Source organism: Exophiala bonariae (assembly GCF_035927105.1).
Source record: "Exophiala bonariae strain CCFEE 5792 chromosome Unknown scaffold_1, whole genome shotgun sequence".
Classification (NCBI taxonomy): domain Eukaryota; kingdom Fungi; phylum Ascomycota; class Eurotiomycetes; order Chaetothyriales; family Herpotrichiellaceae; genus Exophiala; species Exophiala bonariae.
The window spans coordinates 2,285,848-2,307,318 of NW_027042476.1; the positions used below are offsets into that span (position 1 = coordinate 2,285,848).

The 21,471-nt window shown below is 53.9% G+C and overlaps 4 protein-coding genes across 4 annotated transcripts; all 4 read left to right on the top strand.

The window, feature by feature from the left end:
• Positions 1-76: 76 nt before the first annotated feature.
• On the top strand, positions 77-2,230 carry LTR84_000808 (uncharacterized protein; the record flags this gene model as incomplete). Its single annotated transcript, XM_064844437.1, has 1 exon — positions 77-2,230. One exon carries the CDS (start codon positions 77-79, stop codon positions 2,228-2,230), a length of 2,154 nt encoding a protein of 717 aa, XP_064712297.1.
• A 407-nt stretch (positions 2,231-2,637) lies between these two features.
• LTR84_000809 (uncharacterized protein) lies at positions 2,638-8,763 on the top strand (the record flags this gene model as incomplete). Its single annotated transcript, XM_064844438.1, has 1 exon — positions 2,638-8,763. The coding sequence occupies one exon, from the start codon at positions 2,638-2,640 to the stop codon at positions 8,761-8,763; it is 6,126 nt and encodes a 2,041-aa protein (XP_064712298.1).
• An 856-nt stretch (positions 8,764-9,619) lies between these two features.
• On the top strand, positions 9,620-17,014 carry LTR84_000810 (uncharacterized protein; the record flags this gene model as incomplete). Its single annotated transcript, XM_064844439.1, has 3 exons — positions 9,620-9,712; positions 9,759-9,790; positions 9,859-17,014. 3 exons carry the CDS (start codon positions 9,620-9,622, stop codon positions 17,012-17,014), a joined length of 7,281 nt encoding a protein of 2,426 aa, XP_064712299.1.
• A 1,846-nt stretch (positions 17,015-18,860) lies between these two features.
• On the top strand, positions 18,861-21,113 carry LTR84_000811 (uncharacterized protein; the record flags this gene model as incomplete). Its single annotated transcript, XM_064844440.1, has 2 exons — positions 18,861-19,133; positions 19,200-21,113. The coding sequence occupies 2 exons, from the start codon at positions 18,861-18,863 to the stop codon at positions 21,111-21,113; spliced, it is 2,187 nt and encodes a 728-aa protein (XP_064712300.1).
• Between the last annotated feature and the right edge of the window lie 358 nt (positions 21,114-21,471).

Consider the following 21,471-nt stretch of genomic DNA (forward strand, 5'->3'; position numbering starts at 1 on the left):
TTCGTTCTGTGCAAAATCTCCATTACTCGAGTCCATCTCGCAACACATTTCCATCACCGCTGCTTTGACAAGCACCATGTCGCCCATTGCTCTCCAAGATGTCGGTGTCGGCGTGGCTACAATGTCGGCGTTGAAGCGACAACCAACAGCAGAGCAAGGCGCGGAGAGGCATGAATTGGTGTTGAAAACGCTGAGGTTGTTGGTCGCCGACCTCGTCCAGCAATTCAATGGCGGCCACCCAGGAGGCGCAATCGGAATGGCGGCCATCGGGGTGGCTCTGTGGAAGTATACCATGCGATATGCGCCGCACACACCAAACTGGTTCAATCGAGATCGTTTTGTTCTGTCAAACGGCCACACTTGTCTTTTTCAATACATGTTCCTCCATTTTGCCGGGTACCGGCAGATGACGTTCAAACAGCTCAGGTCATATCATTCGTCTCGCGAGGATTCTTTGTGTTCTGGGCATCCTGAAATTGAAGTCGATGGGATCGAGGTCACCACAGGCCCCCTCGGTCAAGGTGTGGCCAACGCTGTGGGCTTGGCCATGGCGACCAAACATCTCGCCGCGACCTTCAATCGACCTGGCTTCGACGTCGTTTCGAACCACACTTGGTGTATGATTGGTGACGCTTGTTTACAGGAGGGCGTCGCACTCGAAGCCATCTCTCTCGCGGGCCATCTTGGTCTGAGCAACTTGACGATAATTTACGACAACAACCAAATTACCTGCGACGGCTCGGTCGACTTGACAAACACCGAGGATGTCAACACCAAGATGACCGCGTGTGGATGGAACGTGATTGAAATCATGGATGGTTGCTACGATGTCCACGGCCTTGTCGCCGCGCTCGCTGAAGCGAGACGGTCAGAGAACAAACCCACCTTTATCAATGTACATACCATCATCGGCCTAGGGAGTGCCCTCGCTGGTGATGCTGCGGCGCATGGGGCGGCATTAGGCGAAGAAGATGTCAAGAACATGAAAAGGACCGCTGGGTTTGATCCTGACAGGACCTATCACATCCCGTCATCGGTCCGAGAATTCTTCGCTGATCTCCCTGCTGTTGGGGAGCAACAAGTGGAGGCGTGGAACCAAGTGCTATCTTCATATGCGGTCACCCACCCAGATCTGGCCGGACAATTCGGCTCGCGTATGTCAGGAGCCTTGCCACAAGGCTGGGACCAGATCATCCCCTCAACCTTTTCATCCAGTGCAACAGCGACCCGAGCATCATCTGGTCTTGTCCTAAATCCTCTCGCCTCATCGATCCCGAATTTCATGGTCGGTACAGCAGATCTGAGTCCTTCGGTGCACATGGCTTGGCCTGGGAAGGTCGACTTCCAGCGTCCTGACCTTTGTCCCCAATCTGGTCCAGTAGGCAACTACCGGGGCCGCTATATCCACTACGGTGTGCGTGAGCATGCCATGGCCGCGATCTCCAACGGCCTGGCCGCTTTCAACCCGGGCACCATTGTCCCAGTCACGTCCTCGTTCTTCATGTTTTATTTATACGCCGCCCCCGCGGTACGTATGGGAGCTTTACAACACTTGCAGGTGATCCATGCTGCGACTCACGATTCCATCGGCATGGGTGAAGACGGGCCGACACATCAACCTATCGAATTGGCTGCCCTGTATCGAGCAATGCCCAACTTGCTGTATATACGACCTGCGGACAGCGAAGAGACGGCTGGAGCGTGGATAGCGGCAATCGAGGCAAAGCACAGCTCCAGCATCATTTCCACCTCGAGGCACAAGGTAGCCCAGTTTCCGGGTATCACCTCGCGTGTCGGTGTGCTGAAGGGTGCCTACGTTGCCAAAGAGGATGGCGGTGCTCAGCTCACGGTCATCGGAGTGGGCGCAGAGTTTGAAATTGCCGCTGCCGTCGCCGACGAGATGCAGACCAAGCACGGTGTCAAGACTAGGCTCGTCAGTTTCCCTTGCCAGCGGCTTTTTGAAAAGCAAGACGTGGACTACCGCAGATCAGTTCTTCAGCGGCACAGAATGCCCGCTGTCGTGATCGAGGCGTACGCTGCTCAGGGATGGGAGAGATATGCTGATGCGGCCGTCTGTATGAAGATGGATCGCTTCGGTAAGTCTCTGCCGGGGAAGGACGCGTACAGGTATTTCGGGTTCACAACCGGACAGATCGCGCCGAAGATAAGTGACTGGTTGCGGCAACGGAGAGAAGGCAGCATTTTGGCTGGAGAATTCACAGAGATTTGATATAGACGTCCCATGTAACATATTGAGGAGGCCCTTAGAGCTGACCATGTGATGCACATGTCATATTTTCAGGGTGACAATAATGGCGCAATATGTTGTTGGCAGACTTCGAGGCACGGAGCAGGGAGGTCAGCCTTGCCACACACTCCGGCGGAGCACTGTAAGATGCTAGCCACGCCCTGTAGTCCACCGTAAATATTGCCAAGCCCTCCCGGATCTAACCAGATGCGAAAATATTGCGGGTAACCCAGGCCTGAGGACAGACAGCGACTTGGGAGTAGTAAAGGAGTACTATTTCGAAATCGTGTGCCGTCATGCTCATTCTTCTGAGTTCGCATATATGATACTCGACTGGCGATACGGCGTTCGTCCTTCCTGGATGTTCGCTCTGACATCAATTCCAACAAATGGCATCTCCTCCCCCTCCGGCGCCACAGCCAGCACCTGCGACTAATGGCACCCCCGAAGTCCAACTCGACGTAGCCAAACTACACGCCTTGCCCACCGAGCAGCAAGACCTATACCTCCTCACTTTCGTGTCGGAACTGCAAAAACATGTCGAACAACTGTCGACCGATGCCCTGCCCGTACACCAGGCCTCGATCAAGAAAGAGATCATCAAGATCGTGGGACTCGGTGCACCGGTCCCCTCGCGCGTGGTCAGAAATACGCTGGGAAGCATATTGGCAGACTTGTTTGGACGTGGCACTCGAAGTCTGCTATATGAGACCATCAATGAGCTAGTGGCCATGCTCAACACCGGGAAGCCGGACAAAGATCAAAGTTCCAAGCACGCTGCGGTGGTCTGCCTGGGCGAGACGTTCCGTGCTGCTGGTGACAGTGCCATCAGTCTTTCGGGACTTGTGGTGGCAACGCTCCTCAAACTACTCAAGACTTCGCACACGGGATTGAGAGGTCGAGTCTTCAGGGCTATCAGTGGTGTCGTCAAAGGAATCACCACCAGCCTGGACGAGCACGTGGCCAGGGATATCTGGAAGCAAGCCCGAAATGCCGCTGCAAGTGAGAAGTCCTCGTTCGTCCAAAGATGCGCCTGTGTTTGCCTCAGAGATCTTCTAGGGGAGACCGCCTATTTCAACAATTCAAGCGACTTTGACCACCTCAAGACGGCTATCTGGAAGGCTTCAGATAGCGCTGTGCCTTCTGTCAGGCACGCTGCCGCGTTTGCATTGGCAGAGGCCCTCCGACAAGCATACTCAGATGGCAAGGGCACCGATGTACCTGTGATCCGGAAACCAAAGAAGTCCAAAAAGCCTGGTGCGGACTTGGACGAAGAGCTACCAAATGAGCGGCCCGGCTCACCGAATCCCAATTCCGCCAAGTCGGTGGTCCGTCTCTCATTCTCCCTAAATGAAATGCTCCGGGTGCTTTCGACCCAGTACTGCAAAGCAGCCACAACAAATCGAGCACGAGCGTGCATTGCCATGTGCTACAAATATCTCCTCCGAATGTTACCGCGCAAGCTTCTGGAGGAAAACTATGGTTCGTTGGCCGTTCGCATGTATGCCGACCTTCTCAACCATCCGACGATTCACTTCAACCGATATCGCATGCTGCTGACCAGAAAACTGGTACAGGGTATTCTGTCAAGTGTCACCAGCCTCCTCACCGAGAATGCCCAGATCAATGCTGCAAGGTTCATCATCAACGAGGTTCTCAAGAATTACCCCCAGGTCATGCCGGAACGGAGAGAACCTTCAAAACGGATCATCGCCGGCGCTTTGACCACGTTGACAGATTTACTTGAACGTCTTGGCCCTGCCGCGAGCATATTTCAAGACTCTTGTCGAGAAGCACTCTTCCAAGTGGTGCAACATCCCAGTTACACGGTTCAAAGCCACGTCAGCCATTGCTTCCGAGCTTTTGTTCTGGGATGTCCAAGTCAGCTTTTCCGTAGCATTGAACATGCTTTGGGCGAGGTACAGAAGGAATTCCAAGCCTCTGACGGCAAGCCACCGCATAGGAAATCACTGGGCTACGCGATGAGCATTGCGGTGATGACGAGCTCCGCCCGACAACGGCCGCTATACGGCTCCACGCGCATTTATTCCAGCATATTTACATTCGCCACAGATCTGTTGAAGTCCAGTGCCGCAGCCGAATTGCGGACATCGGCCAACCAAGTCCAGGTGGCCTGGACGCTGATCGGTGGCTTGATGAGCTTGGGACCTAGTTTCGTCAAAGTCCATCAGAACCAGCTCATGCTTTTGTGGAGAAATGCACTGCCGCCACCCCTCACCCATGAGAATGCCGCGAAAAGGGGCCACTTGGAGTTGAGCTTCCTCTCGCACGTTCGCGAGTGCGCATTGAGTGCCCTATTGATGTTTCTTACCTCCTGTAGCAGTCTAGTCACGACCGACGGCTCCAAGCGTATATCGACCATGTTACAAAACACCATCCAATTCTTGGAGAGTTTGCCGGCCACCCGAGAAGCAGAGGACTTGTCACACCGCCTGGTCCCCGCCCTACAGTTGCAGGATTTCGCCATCATACTGCGACGGCGTGTTCTTCAATCTTTTACCGCTCTGATCGGTTTGAAACACCTCGACCAATCCGAGGTGGTGTCCCAGTCCGACCTCATCGGTCTGACGATGCGGACTTTTACAGATCCTGAGCGACCGGTGTTAAAGTCCCTCGAAACTTCACTTGCAAGCGCAGCGAGTAATTTCGAGGGACTGTATTCGACCGGTGACAATTGGAGCTTCGGAGTCAGCAGCCTGGTGGAGAATGTTGATACATATCTTCATCTACAAAGCCGAGCGCAAACAGAGGTCGTGAGATCAACTGAGCAAGAGGTTGACTTCCCGGACAAGATCGTGAGTGCTTCGGGTTTGCCGGCGATCGAACATGATCCCGTCTTGCTGTGCCGTCACGACGCTGCAGTGGACGACGCAGAGATCAGCTCCCCTGCGACATCGTGTGTTAATCTTGCCATCCGGTTGTTCGCTATATCGTTCCCACTCCAGTCTCCTCGAATCCAAGAGAGCACAGTCGAACAACTCATCACCACGGTATCGCAGCCTCTACAACGGGAGCCGGGCCGAAAGGCTGCCATGCAGGTCAATTCAGCTTTGGCCCTTCTCTGTGGCTTCGCCGTTGCAAACAACGAGACGCCGTTCGTGGCCGGCAAGCTTAACGTGGTTGCAACAGGCGGTGTGATTGTTGAACTACTCGGCAAATATGTCTGTGCCGCAGACTCTGTCCTTCGTCACATTGCAGCTCGCGCTATCGGTCGCCTCTGCAACCTCGCAGGCACTCAGTTTACAAATAAAGAGGTCAAGGTTCTTATTGACACCATAGTCGCCAATCGAGATCCCAACGCTCGTGCCGGGTGTGCACTGGCATTAGGCTACATTCACTCGGAAGTTGGTGCCATGGCGGCTAGTTTACATATCAAGTCCATCGTCGGCGTCCTGCTCTCCCTCTGCAGCGATGGACACACGACGGTTCACTTCTGGGCGCTGAAGGGGCTGGTCCAGGTTGCCGAATCCGCCGGCCTCGCCTTCTCGACCTATGCCACGAATACTCTGGGCCTCCTCGCTCAACTGTACAGCAACGATACGCACAACGAGGAGTCGGCGTCGGTTGCTACTTCTAACCTTGAGCTGGAACTATTCTCCCCGTTAGCGCTGGGTGAATGTATCGATTCCATCATCAATGTCCTGGGCCCTGACCTGCAGGATGTGTCGAAGGCGCGCAACCTGATTCTCATCTTGATAGGCTACTTACAGCAGGAGGCGTACGTGCAACTTCGCGCTGAAAGCTTCCAATGCCTCCGGCATTTGTCACTGTATGCCCCGGCTCACATCCAGTTCTCGAAATACGTACAAGACCTACAGATTAATCTAGCGTCTGAAGAGGGATTGCTCCAATTAACAGCGGTTCAAGGGTTGGGGGAACTGATGAAACGAAATTCCGCCGAAGTGGCAAGGGTGGCAACTTCCAAGCTCAGCGATGATTTGTGGACCCGACTGGACGACTCAACCAACGACGTCGCCGTCCAGGCCATGTTACAGAACTGGATGCAACAGACCATTCTCACCAATCCGGCAGAGTGGATCGAAAAGTGCCAGACGATCCTGTCCAGGACGAGGGCGAAGACGGAAGCACCCTCCAAAACCGCGACGGTGACTGCAAAGACAGCTATGCCGGATCTCGCTGACGACGAGGTAGCTGGATTCGCGGCAGCCGTTCAAGGTGAAAGTAGTGACCCTGCGCCAGAAGGACAAGAGTTCCTCCGCTGGCAAACTCGAGATTTCGCCATGCAATTGCTGAGCGAATCCATGAACATTATCCAGGCTGCCATGTTGTCGGAAGAAGTCATCCACGCGGAAGAAGTGCTGCAAAGCAAGGTCGCCGAGGTCATTCGCGTGGCTTTTTCAGCTTCGACAGCAAATGTCGTGCAACTTCGGATCTGGGGTCTTCGGATCATCGACCAGATTTTGAAACTTTTTGGCAAGACCCCGGATCCGGATTTCCTTGAAGCGTCCCTACTCGAACAATATCAAGCGCAAATCAGTTCGGCGCTGACGCCCGCATTTGCGGCGGACTCGTCCCCCGAGCTAGCGGCGGAAGCCATCGGGGTGTGCGCGACCTTTGTGGCGACGGGAATCGTGACCAATGCAGATCGCATGGGACGAATATTCAAAGTTCTCTCGATGGGGGTGGAGAACCTCACACAACCCACTCCGGAGCCATCGATTGGCGATCTCAAAGACCTGAGCCCCAACGCCCAGGCGATGTTGAAGATGAGCATCTTGTCAGGCTGGGCGAATCTTCAGCTGGCTAGTGGTGAGCAGCCATACCTGGATGAGATCTTGCAGCCCTTCATTCCGAAATTAGCGCCGCTCTGGCTCACTTCGCTTCAAGAGTTTGCCGGGTTGAGATTTGAACCCGAAATCTCAGACACTCTGGGAGGTGAGGTCGCCGGTGGCAATCTCGACGAACGATACGCCTCGTTCAACCGGGAGGTCAGGCTGAAGTTCTATGAACAGAATTGGCTGAGCATAGTGGATGCGATTGCTGTTTTGGTGGAAAGAGACAGCGAGTCGGTGTTTAGTGCGCTGGACAATAAACGCATCTCATCCCTTGACGGCCAGACAGATACCTCCGCTCCCTCGGGTCGAGACATGAGCTTCAGAGAGGAACCGGTGGCGTTCTTTTTCATTCTGTTTGGCCTCGCCTTCGAAGCATTGGTGACTCAAGCACGAGAAGATCCTTCACAGGTCTTGTCCATCCTGCAGGCGCTGCGGAAGATCCTAACCCCGGCCGTCAGTGGACACGCGATCTACGAGGAGGCTGTCTTCAACGAAACCACCGACACGCTCGATCGACTGGCGATGACGAGCACCCGAGAAACACAGAGTGTGCTGGTGGAGATTGCACGAAACCTTTCGCTCGACCACTTGACGGCCAAGAGTCAAAACCGTGACGACAAGCTCTCGGACGATATTGAGCAATTATTCGAACTGACTCGGATCATCATCTTGGTGCTGACAGGTCTGATCCCTACTCTCGAAGATCCTCCGGGGCAAGCCAGCCGTCGCCTGGGAGAAGAAGGGATGGCCTTGGTGGAACTGTCCTTCAAGGCACTCGTGGACGCGGCGGAGGTATTCCCAGCCATCATTCGAGCCGACTTGCACGCTTGCATCATCCACAGCTACTGCACCATGCTCGCCACGGGGATCTGCCAAGACGAGGTACTCCCTCGCATCATGCCCATCTTCAAATCGTTCCTCCAAGATGTCGGCCACGCGAATCCTGGAGAAGCCGGTTCTCGACTGATTCGCGGCTGTTTGCACCGGATGCTCGCGACTCTGACTGTTGCCCAGCGCCGCGAGAACGACTCTGCCATTACTTGCGCCAAGAACACGCTGCTGTCCATGACGATCCTCATCACGACCGCAAGTGAGCTCATCCCGGCGAATGATAATCTTGTGCGACAATTTCTATCTGAGCTATTGGATTGCCTACAAGATGTTGGACTCGCCAAGATCGCTGCAGGCTGCATTCGATCACTCCTTCTCGCCAAACCCAAGAGCCCCTGTGAAGAGCTCATCGCACGGACATTGTGGATGCAGTTGATCCCCTTCATCGCCGATGAAGAGCGAGATGATCCAGAGAATGTGAAACCGGCGCTCACGCAGTCACTGGTTGCGTCCGTGACCACGATCCAAACGAGGGGCCGTTTTGCCGCCACCTCGATCCTGGTGCCCGTCCTGCTCCTCCGCGCAACTCATCGCTCGTCACCACCAGGGGCTGCCGCCGGCAATGACAACAATCGCAGTGTCGAAAACTCGCGCAAAGAGAGTGCAACGCGACTCTTGGAGCTTGTGGCTGCTGACCAGCTCGCGTTCAAGGTCACGGTAGGCTTGCTCAATGAAGAGCAACGCGTGGATTTGGAAAGTCTGCTTCGTGCGGCGGGAGTTGGGAAGCGCCAAAAGGCGGAGGACAATGCCGAGGGCGCGGATGCGGACGCTCGTCCGGCTATTCAGCTTCGGATGGATTTTGATTGAGGTGGGAGGTGGCAATGATGGTAATGAGGATATAGATACATCAGTATGAATATAAAATTCAAATCATGAGGAGGGTCCTTCGTACAAGGCTCCTGGCCCTTGACCAACACCCGAGGGATGCCCAGAGCTTAGTGAGCTTTAAGCTGTGTAAGGGCCTAAGGAGCCACAGGGGCTGGCTTGTCGCTCACTCAGGCTACACGGCAGAGACTACTCCTAAGTAAAGTTCTGATGGTTCACGGTATTTTCATCGCCGTGGGGTGGCTTAAGTGAGTGCCGAGCCAGTGAAGAGCCAGGACGTCGGCCATTTTCTATAACTGATCTGCGTAACCCCGCCCGCCAGTGCCCACCACGTCAGTTCTGTCCTATAATCATCCACCACAAATGATTAAGCCCTCGGGACTGCTGGGGAGTCTTGCTTAATCATCGTTCTAGGTGGTTCAACGCCTGCGACGAGAGATGCCATAATCAGCAACGATCTCAGGCATCCCATTCACACGAACAATTGACAACGCTCAGGGTCTGCTCTCCTCTCCTCCGCGTTCACTTCTAATTAGCAACCACCTACCACATCGAGTAACCCAGGTGGATGCTCAGAGTAATCAGCCCGCTGCCTCGACTTTCTTCCTCTTCGTACTCGTTTGTCATATTCCCGAACCTCCATACTCGGCTCTTTGACTACCTTGCTGTCGTCAATTCCATTGTCGCCGTTGCCATTGCTCGTTTTCCTGCCTTGTCCATTGCGCCGTCGCCCTCATCGTCCGCATCACCAACCTGCACAGATTGATTCCTCTGAACCTGCAGACCCACTACAATGTCATAATTGGCACGCACGTCTCCCCCGTGCAGAATCGCATCGATGGACGAACTTTTGGGTGACGATCTCCCCCTTGCGGCCGGCAGGCTCTTTGACCGCCTGAGTCAAGTTCCGAACTATACCTGGGACCGATCGGTAAGAGACGCAGTCTTTCCCTCTCGACATCGCTGACGCCTATCAGTTCATCCCATTTCACACCTCGTACGACGCTTGGTACGCAGCCCTTTTGGTCCCCAGTGCGCCGATATACTATTTGACTGACTGACCGGCGATTCATCTAGGCATGTATACGGCATCCTACACAACATCGACGTCTTGAATCCTCGATCCTCCATCAGCACCCTGACAAGTTTCTCCCTCCCCTCGGCTTCCTCCAGAAGTTCCCCCAAACTCGATGCCCATCGTCCTTCTCTCCGACACCATCACTGGAGCAGTATTAGCGGTGCCTCCACCGACAGCGACAACCTGTCCTCCAAGGATGAGCCCGAACCAATATGGCAGCCGGTCATTGCCCGTATCAGCACGCATGTCTTGCGCCTCGAGAGAGAATTCCACTACAACCAGGCCATCATCAAAGATGCCGATCCGGACTGCAAACATACAATCAAACCCATTGAGATGTTCCGCTTGCCCACCACCCCGGGCGACGCCAATTCAATGCTCGTTTGCGTCTACGAGGCCCCCGGCAAGAATTATCTAAAGGAGATACTAGACTTTGGTCCTGCTTTCTATGGCCTGCAGCACCGTGCTCTCGATCCGCCCGACCGCGTCACTCCGGGCGAACGAGTCCCCCTCCAGGCCTTCCTCGATTTCGCCATTGGGGCCTCAGAAGTCCTGGAGTTGCTACACCATGGCGCCAAGTGCATTCACGGTGAGATACGGGCAGACACATTTCATTGGAACCGCGAGTCGAATGTCGTCAAGCTCATGAGTGGTGGCAACGGTCCTCGTGCATATGAAAACCTTCTTTCCAGTGAAGGCTGGGCCACCATGAGCCGTCAGTTGGGAGTGAAGAACAAATTACAATTCATCGCCCCGGAACAGACAGGCCGGCTGGCTGCAGAACCAGATAGTAGAACGGATATCTACAGCTTGGGTGTCATTTTCTGGACGATACTTACCGGTCAGCCCGCGTTCGACGCCGAGACCCCGATCGATATCGTCCAACGTGTCCTGGCACATCGGCTACCCATGGTGACGGCCATCCGGATGGACATACCCGACGTGATTTCCCACATCATCTCCAAAATGACCCAGAAACAAATGGATGAGCGCTATCACTCAGTCAGTGGTCTGAAATATGATCTGCTGCAAATCCAGAAGATGCTTGGTGAAGGCGATCAGGAGAAGATCAGGCAGTACAAGGTCGGTCTGCGTGACGTCTCCTCCTTCTTCATCCTTCCTTCCAAGCAGTTCGGTCGACACACCGAGACCGAGCGCATAACCAAAATCATCGAAAAAGTCCACAAGCGCCAGGGTTCGTCCCGACACCTTCCGGCCCAGCAGCCGCTACACAGTGCCGCCTCGAATTCTTCCATTTCAGACAGCCGCGTTGATGGCTACGATGACAGGGAAGGCTCCGAGTCATCCGGGTCTTTTGGCTACAGAGAATCACGGAGTAATTCGACCACGATCGGACTGGACGGTGCAGTGTTCAACTCGAGCTTCAGCGCCAAAAGTGGTTTGCTTGCCAAACGAGGCAGAGGCACCCCACTAGATGTCTTGTCAGACCGAGACAGTAATCTGTCCGGTGGAATGCAGCCATCTCCCGACGGACTGGGCATGATGACCAGACGGAGAAACAGTCACAAGTTCAAGCGCAAGAGCCGAACCGAGGTGGTGACCATCCTAGGTCCGTCAGGAGTGGGCAAGACGACATTACTCAAAGCCGTACAGCCTGCGATCCGTCGTCACGGGTATTTTGCCCTGGCAAGATTTGACCGTGCACGACCTTCCCCTTTCGAGCCGTTGATCAAAGCAATGGCGAGTCTCTTTCGACAGATATTCTCAGAGAAAGATGTCAACACTCCGTATCACGAGCACCTCCGAGCACACGTCACCCCGTTCTGGCCCATTCTCTCCTCCATGCTGGATTTACCCGCCACGCTTCTGGATGTCACCATCTTGTCCAAGAAGCTTCTCATGAAGCCGGACACTGCAACCCAGAGCATCAATACCGAGGTTCCGACGGTCGACAGTTCGGCCAAACCCCATTCCAACTCCGCCGCCCACAACGCCTGGGACGCCAATGATTTCCTCCGGGGCCCAGCAAGCACCAAATCCATTAGACTGATCAACACCTACATGGATGTCCTCCGTACCATCGCCACCGGAAAATTGATATGTTTGTGCCTGGATGACCTGCAAGCCGCAGATTCAGAATCAATAGAACTACTCATGCATATCATCAAGGCCAAGGTGCCGGTGGTCCTGTTGCTTTCGAGCCGGACCGAAAACGGGCAGCCTCACGAGGGCACAACGAAAATTCTGGACCTAGATGCACTCAATAAGATAGAACTGGGCAATCTGCGCGAAAAGCACGTTTTCGATTACGTGGCAGCCACCATGTCTCAATCTGTCGACACGATCGTTCCTCTGGCGGCCGTGGTGTACGCCAAGTCAGAGGGCAATCCGTTCCTGGTCAAAGACATTCTTCAGACTTGCTACGAGCGCAACTGCCTGTACTATGACTATCGAGCCTCGGGATGGTCCTTTGATCTGGACAAGATCTTTGACGAATTCAGCTCACGCGGCTGTCTCGAAGCTGGTTACATCTCCAGACGTCTCGAAGAACTCCCACCAGCCTCGAGGTCCATCATCGCGTGGGCTTCGCTCATTGGAGCTAGCTTTTCGTTCAAACTCATTTCGGCTATCATGTCGGGTGAACTCTTCTACAAAGATGGACGTGATGGGGGCGATGACGCTGCGTGCCCGAATCGAGTCAAGCTGTTCAACCTGTCCGAAACGGATCTCGTCAACGGGTTGCAACAATTGGTCAACATGTACATAATCCAACCTGGCGACAATGACGACGAGTTTCGATTCACCCACGCCCGCTCCCTCACGGCCGCAAATGAGTTGCGGGAATGTCAGAATGTGCCTAAGATGCACTTCATCATCGCCCAGACAATGATGACCTACCTGAGCAAGTGCAAGTTCAACTTGTATCCTCTTGCCAGACATCTTTGCATGTCTTCGGATATTGTGAAGGAGAGATGCCCCACGAGAATGCGACACCGTGATGTCCTTTGGAGAGGGGCTCAGAAAGCCAGTGAACAAGGAGCGGCGGAAACCGCTTTATCTTATTACCAAACCGCGCTCAAGTTGCTTCAAGATGACAAATGGAACACCGACAACCCGGATGTGCATTATGACGAGACACTTCAACTTCACGTTAATTGCGCGGAAGCGATGTATACTCAGGGCCAATTGGAAGAGGCTTTAGCCCTCCTGGAAGAGACCTTCGAACACGCACGCTGTGCGGCAGACAAGACCAGGTCCTACATCTTGAAGGGTCGGATTCTCGCCACGCAGGGCCAATTCCTTGATGCCTTTGCCAGTCAGCGTGATTGCTTGACGGAACTCGGCCACCCTATGCCGGAGATGACGTGGGATGAGTGTGATATCTGGTTCAAGCAATTGGAATTCCGCCTTCGCGGGATCGACAGGGCAGAGCTCGTTGCGCGACCGCTAAGCGAAGACAAGACGACGATTGCCCTCGGAACAATTTTGAGCGAAGCTCTCGGCGCCTTGTATTGGTCAAACGCCCAGCTCTGGTATCAATGGGTCATTGGTTATGTGAATGCTATCCTCAACTGTGGCAATTTCGTGCAAGCAGGTCTCGGATTCACGATGCTCGGTGCCGCTGTCATTGGTCGCTTCAAGGACGTCGAGCTAGGCATCAGCTATGGCGAGATTGCACAAGACTACTTTACACTCTATGATGATTCCTGGACTCGGGGACGCGGCTGGACTCTATTTTCATTATTCATCGGCCATTATCAAACGCCGGTTCGGAATCTACTTCCGATCCTCGACAACGCCCTGGAATATTCACTCGCTTCTGGGGACAAATTCGTCAGTATTCTCAATATCGGATCGATGGCGCTGTCCAGATTTTGGGCGGGCCAAGATCTCGCAGAGGTCGAGGCGTTTTGCAACTATGGCCCGGAAGAATTTGAGGACTGGATCAAAGATCGTCGGGGAGGCACCCTGATCGTCGCCACCAGACAAGTCACCCGAGCCTTACAGGGAAAGACTCTGAATCAAGATGCCAAGACACTTCTCAACGACCAGGACTTTGTCATTGACACGTGGTTGGCTGACTGTTCCAAGTATGCGGCCAATGCTGAGCGTCCTAAAGATATCTGGCACGCCGTCTCCATCGTCGCCTATTACTTGATGGGATACCACGAGTACGTCGTCGAAGAAGGCCGACGGTTGGTGGCGACCACGCTGGATGATCTCTGGTCTAACAGACCGGTGTGTGGCACTCGCTTCTACCTGGGCATGGCGCTTGTGGCCGTCGCCAAGACCAAACCCGAGGAAGAACGTGCACCATACATTGAGGATGCAAGGGCAATGAAGAGATTTATCGACGAGTGGGGCAAGGTCAACGACGTGAATTACCTGGCCTGGTCTCATATTCTTGAAGCCGCCATCGCAGATGCCACAAATGTCTTTTACCAGGTTGTTTCCAACCTCGAGATCGCCATCGATCATTGCCAAGTCCACGGCTTTTCCATCGAGGAGGCTTTGGCTGTCGAGCTGCAGGCCGAATTTCTTCTCGCCCGTGGAGCGAAGCGAGCCGGGAAAGTCATGATTCAAGAAGCCATCGCCGCATGGAATAGGATTAGTGCAGGCGGTAAAGCAAAGCAGTTGGCTGAGAAGCACGAGTGGCTGATCAAGACCGCTACCACGTCCAGGACCATGGATGCCGTGACCCAGACCGAAGATTTACATACCCTGACGGCGAATGAGGAGGAAGCGCAGATTCAGAACAAGCGCGACTACACCAACGCGTGGGTTCAGCCGAAATCTGGTGGTCAGGCGCACCCTCCGCAAGACGTCCCTGGTCTCGGGCTCGACATTCTCGATCTGACGTCCATTCTGGAATTTTCCCGCGTCATAAGCTCGGAACTTCAAATCAACAATCTGTTATCCAAGATGATCTCGGTCATCCTGGAGTCGGTAGGGGGACAGGCCGAATTCTGCGCGATTGTCATCGACTCGGAAGACCAGGGTTGGTGCGTCGCTGCGAGCGCAGACCACGAGAGCGGTGTCAAGACGTATCCAGACGGTATCCCGTTCTCCGAGGTTGACGATCAAGCTGCGCAGCAAATCACACATTACCTCCTTCGGACCAAGGAAACCGTCTTTGTGCAGAACGTCCTCGAGGACGACCGCTTCTCCAATGTTGGCGAGGCATACTTGACACGACATCCAACCGGACGTTCCATCATCGCGATTCCCATCATCCAAGCCGATCACTTGATGGGAGTCATCCACTTGGAAGGGCGGCCGAACTGTTTCACTCAACGGAACATGATTGTGTTGAACCTCTTGACAAATCAAGTCGCTATCTCGCTGGGAAATGCCCTCTTGTACCGAAAAGTCCGCAAGGTGAGTGCATCAAATGCCAGTATGGTCGAATCACAAAAAAGAGCATTGGCCGCCGCCCGCGAGGCAGAGGCCAAGGCGAAAAAGGCCGAGGCGGAAGCCATGCACAATGTGAAATTGAAAGAGGAAGCAGCCAGAGCGAAATCGATCTTCCTTGCCAACGTCAGCCACGAGCTCCGAACTCCGCTGAATGGAGTCATCGGCATGTCGGAACTTCTCAAGGGAACTCCTCTCAGTAAAGACCAGGAACAATACGCCGACAGCATTCGAGTGTGTGCTGACACGTTATTGACCGTCATCAATGATATCCTCGACTTCTCCAAGCTCGAGGCGGGCAAGATGCAAATGTTCACGGTGCCTCTGAGTCTGAAGGAGACAATTACGGAGGTGGTGCGGGCCTTGGCATACACCAATCAGGAACACGGTCTTCAAACCATCGAGGATCTGGCCATCGAGGAGAACCTCGTCCTTGGGGATCCTGTGCGGCTTCATCAAATCTTCATGAACTTGTTGAGCAACGCGTACAAATTCACGCCCAAGGGCTCTGTGACGGTCCGGGCGAGGAAGATCGCCGAAACACGGGACAAAGTCAAGATCACATGTTCCGTGGTCGACACAGGTATCGGTATCACACAGGAACAGCTGACCCGATTGTTTCAACCATTTTCCCAAGCAGACTCCTCGACGGCCCGCTCATATGGAGGCAGCGGTCTCGGTCTCAGCATTTGCAAGGCGATGATCGAGAACGTCCTTGGGGGCAAAATTTGGATAGAATCCACTCCTGGTGTAGGGACAAACGTTTCGTTTACTCTTACCTTCCAAAAGGCACCCAAGAATAGTAGCAAATATGAGGACATGAAAATCGCCGCCAAAGACCCCGACCCGATGGCGAATTGGTCGCAAGCCGCGAGTCCAGAAACGGAGCCGAAGAACTTTAGCTTCTGTGATTTGAGCAAGATCCCTCGAGAAGAATTACGAGTATGTATTGCCGAAGACAATCACATTAACCGAAAAATCGCCATTACCTTTGTCAAGAGAATCGGACTCAAGTGCGAAGCGTATGAAGATGGTCAGCTCGCGTATGACGCATTGAGAGCCAAGAGTAAAGAGGGGAAGCCGTTTCACTTGGTCCTCATGGATGTTCAAATGCCCGTGCTCGATGGCTATGAAGCCACCAAGGCCATCAGAGCAGACCCGGACCCCAATGTCAGCCAGGTACTGGTGATCGCAATGACCGCTTCGGCGATTCGTGGCGACAGAGAAAAATGTCTCGAAGCGGGCATGAACGACTACCTGGCCAAACCAGTGCGGCAGAATGTGCTCAAAGCGATGCTGGACGAATACTTGAACAACACCAAAGCAGCTGTGCGAGCGGCGGAGAAAGGTGCTGCGACGACTCCGGCTTCAGACGACAAAGCACCCAGCGTCGCAGAGAAAGACGCCTCGGAGAAGAAGGCCGAAAGTCCGATTGAGAAGCAGCCAAACGGAGAGACACCCCCCAAGTGGGAAGAAAAGCCAAAACTGAGACGCCCCTTTAAAAGAGTCATGAAAAGAGTCAACTCCATTCCCACAGAGACAAGCGAGAAGACAGATCGTGCTGATAGTCCCCCAAGTGGGAAGCGGGAGACGGACGAATTGGGAAAGATTAGCGTGGAGCAAGTCTTGCCGAAGGCGACTATCGATGTGGGGTCGCCTGTTTTGAATGGTCACCCCAACGGTTGTACCAATGGGTCGATGCCTGACGGTCGAGGCAAGAAAAATGAACCTGTATCAGAGGTTCAGGGACAAACAAATGGCCATCAAGTCAATGGTGAGTAAAGACGACGACAACAGAGCACGACACCAGTGAACTTCAGTATGTCAAGAGGGCAGGTTATCAGCCGGATTGGTCACGACTTCATGAATCAGACATGATGTTTTGCGTTTCGGAAAGAGTCCTTTTTTAGTTGGACTTGATATAGTATAGGTTCCCACGGTCCAAGCATTGAGGGGGATCCCACCGCCAGATCTCCAAGTGGAGTGATAGACACTTTTTTTACAATGTTGGATCGCTTCTTTGCATCCTAATGCGGGAAAAAGGGGAGGAGAAATTGGTCGTCGTCGGGACGAACTCGGTGGCCGCAAAGGGATGGATGGATTCTTTGACACCATAACAGTTGATTTATCCTGTAGAAGTACGAGTATAAGGATGCACAAAACCACTTATGTAATAATTGTCAGATACAGTGACCTGTTCAGAGCACTCCGTACCTCGTAAGGAGGATGTATCTTGATCTGTGATGGTGCTTCGAACCGAGACACGAATGGAGCCTCAAGTCTGTGTGACAGTGCCAAAACTGCTTCGAACTCCGTCAACCGTCGAACTCAATTGAATTGAGACTGGATTCTCGGGGGAATTGACTCTCGCAACTCTTTTGCCATCAGTGGTCGATCTCGCATATGGCAATAGTTGATGATAGTCCCTTCTGCTCCCATGTTCCCCGTGCGGCATGTCTCTCTCCTGCTCGGCGACTAACCCAGAGTGGACTAGCCGTGGCTGAAACGGCGGGAGATCCACAGCCAAGAAAATCTTTAAGCGGCGCCTCAAGCTTTACCAAGTCGGACGTCTATCCTGCCAATCACATGGCCCAGCCTTTCCACCGTCGACCTCAATTTGTAACTCGTGCAATCTTCCCCTGCAAGCGCCCAGGAGCTACCAATTCGCTTCTCTACAATTCTTGTCATCCACAGCTTTCCACGCGAGGAGGTCGACCTGGACACTGGACAGACACAGCCTCGATAGTGGACTATCCTCAGCTAAGAGCTTAGCTGTCCAAGCGACTCCAGAGTTACCTCAACCGCGTGCCGGCCCAGTCGTGTCTGGGTTCGTGCCAGTCCTCGACAAACCCAACACCTCCTGATTTGTTTCGAAACACTGAATTGATTTTCAACTTCCTTTGTCCCAAGGCTGGCTCTTCGGTCAAGCCGCTTGACTCGTTTGGACGCCCCTGTCTGTCATTCCGTGTCTTCATTGGCCTTCCTCACCATGCGGCTCTCCCAGCCTTTGCTAATTCTGGCTCTGGATGTCCGAGCCTTGCGCTCGCTACAGTCGAGAACCGCCATATCCGCTTGGGAAAGAAAAATCATGCTCATGTTCATCGCTTCAACCACCTCGAAACCTGACCGTGGCGCGCGCCTTGGTGGACGGACCACCGATTGTCTGTGTCCCCTCTCTTCAAAATGTCTTGAATTGATGTCTCCGCTACCCAGCTATGGAGCACACCAGTAGTGTCGTTGCATGGTCTATCAAAACATGTTGATGGTGGAGTGGGGTGTTTCGATGTTCATGAATTCGAATCGTGACTTTGACGCATCCACGGTCACCCATACCATGAGGTTTTCATACAAATGTAGGTCAAGTCCTCCTTGGAGATGACAAGCTTCTCTTTCCTCCTCTCCATCCTCATCCCTCTTGGTCCTTTTGAGTACCATCACTTTCGTTTTTTCCTTTTCCATTTTCATTTGCTTGATCACAAAAGCTAGTCTTTCGCTACAACCACAATCGTTACACCTCAAGAAGGTGGCCAACCAACAATCGTTACTGCTCAGTTCAGTTCACACTTGCTTCTCTATATATACTATCACAACCAACGCCAGCTAAAGCATAGTGATTTTGATAATCACCATGAAGTCCGCATTGACTGCAGGGCTTGTGGCCTCTGCCTTGTTCGTGCAGCAGGCTGCTACGACGAGCTGGGGTGACCAACCAAGCTTCTCCAATCCCGGCAACACCAACAATAACTGTACCGTCGATCAAGGTAAAGGTTTTGACTGGTCCAAGTTGCCCCCCGGTGGCTTCAACAACTACGACGGCTTCAACTTCGGTGGATTTGATTGCAAGGATTCCTTTCAACCAAAGAACCGCAAGAGGTCCTTGGAAACTCGGACCGGCTTTCAGGTAAGCCGAATCTAGCCAGCAGAGGATCGTTGCCGGAAGCTTGAATACTGACATGGGATCGAACAGTCGAAATGTATTCAAGGCACCATTCCCAAAGGTGGCAGCAGTGGACCGAAGATCTCTTCGGGACAAGGCGACAAGTTCTCCATCACCCATTTTGACGTTTCTGTCGCGTTTGACACCGACATTGACTTCATCTTCTCCATGCCTGATGGCTCCAAATGCAAGCATACTTCTGCCTGCAAGGCTGGCGGCTCCACAGTGCAAAACTCGCAGTGCGGTGGTGCGCATGAGGTTACGTTCCAACTTCCTCCAAAGGGCGGAAAGGATTGTGATTTCGGTATCCACTCGATCGGCTTCGAGTGTCATTCGACTTCCAAGACGACCACCACAACCAGACCTCCTCAGACGACCACTACTAAGCCACTGACCACAACTACTACTCCGCCAGTCACCACCACCTCCTCCAAACCTGGAGAGCAGCTACCACCACCCCCAAGCACTACAACGACAACCAAAGGTGGCGACGTGCCCCCTCCTCCGCCTCCTCCTGTCACGACAACCACGACCAAGGGAGGTGATGTGCCACCGCCTCCTCCACCAGTGACTACCACAACATCAAAGGGCGGAGATGTTCCCCCTCCTCCACCGCCTCCGGTCACTACAACAACCAGCAAAGGTGGCGATGTGCCTCCACCGCCTCCAGTGACTACAACGACCAGCAAGGGTGGTGATGTGCCTCCTCCACCACCTCCGGTGACCACTACGACGACCAAGGGAGGAGACGTACCACCTCCCCCGCCGCCACCAGTGACTACTACGACAACTAAGGGAGGTGACGTCCCGCCGCCACCGCCTCCTCCAGTGACCACTACCACCAGCAAGGGCGGCGATGTTCCACCACCACCTCCTCCACCAGTGACCACAACGACAACCAAAGGCGGTGATGTGCCACCTCCCCCTCCTCCACCAGTCACAACTACAACCACCAAAGGCGGAGATGTTCCTCCTCCCCCACCACCGCCAGTTTCAACCACCACCACAACTCAACCCGGCGAGCAACCACCTCCACCACCCTTCACATCCACCACCACTACCAGCACAACATCCCCAGCACCACCCCCAACCACTTCACTAAGCTCATTCACCCTCCCACCTTTCACCAGCTCAACCACCATCGTGACCCTCACCACCACTACCAGCAGCGGCTCGTTCCCTCCACCACCGCCTCCACCAGACCACGACTCGCCATGCCCACCAGTCCTCCCGCGCTGCCTCAACACCTGGCTCAGCCTCGTCTCCAGCTGCCGCAGCAACAGCGACCACGCATGCTTTTGCCCCTCCGCAGACTTCATCGCAAACGTTCAGTCCTGTGTGTCCGCATGGTCTACGTCCGACAGCGAAATCACCGCCGCACTGTCCTACCTCGCAGGCATCTGCGCCGACTTTGTGCCCCAGAACCCCGGCATCTGCACCGGCGTGCCCCCAACCATCACGCTCGTACCCGAGACCGTGACTGCCACCGAGACCGTCACCGCTGGAAACGGCCGTGGCACCAGACCCCCCGTTGGCCCTCCCTCCGGCGGCTTCAATATCCCCGTCACAACCCTCACGCTGATCCAGACCCGCGGCGGCGAGACCATCACCACCGCATACACGGTTCCCCAGGTCGAGTTTGTCACCACAGAGTCAACCGGCACCGCCACTGCACCGGCTGTTGGCCTCATCCCTGCTGTACCCGCGTTGGCGACTGGCACTGGCTCTTCTGGCTCAGGTTCAGGAGCCCCAGCCGCAGGCAACGGAGCTGGCTCGCCACCCGCCGCCACCTCCACCGCCGCTGCTGCTGCGGGCGGTGCTCCCACAGGCACAGCATCCGGCACCCGTCCTACCGCTGCCACCTTCACCGGCGCTGCGAACAGACAAAGCGTCGGATTTGGCTTCCTCGCTGCATTGCTGGCTGTCGCTGCGTTTGTCATTTAGAGGGTGAAAAATATGGTTTTTGCTTCTTGGGTTACTTCGGCGTCGGCATCAGCATTGATTTTGGGATCTATGTTTCACCCACATACGTTATGGTTTTTAAAAACAAACGCGTAATTTTTAGTCACGGTCTATGCGGCATCACAGCGCTGCTTGAAGTTGTATATAATTTGCAAAAATGGGGGGAAACATGAAATATGTGTGGAAAAGAGGAACACGAGTGAAAAGAGGTACAGAACTTATATATACTATGTTATATATACAAATGCATTCAAGGGAGACATCTTCCCATGATCTTTATTTGCTTCGACTCATCTTTTTGAGTTTGTCTTTTGTTTGTGGACTTGAATCTTTCTGTTTC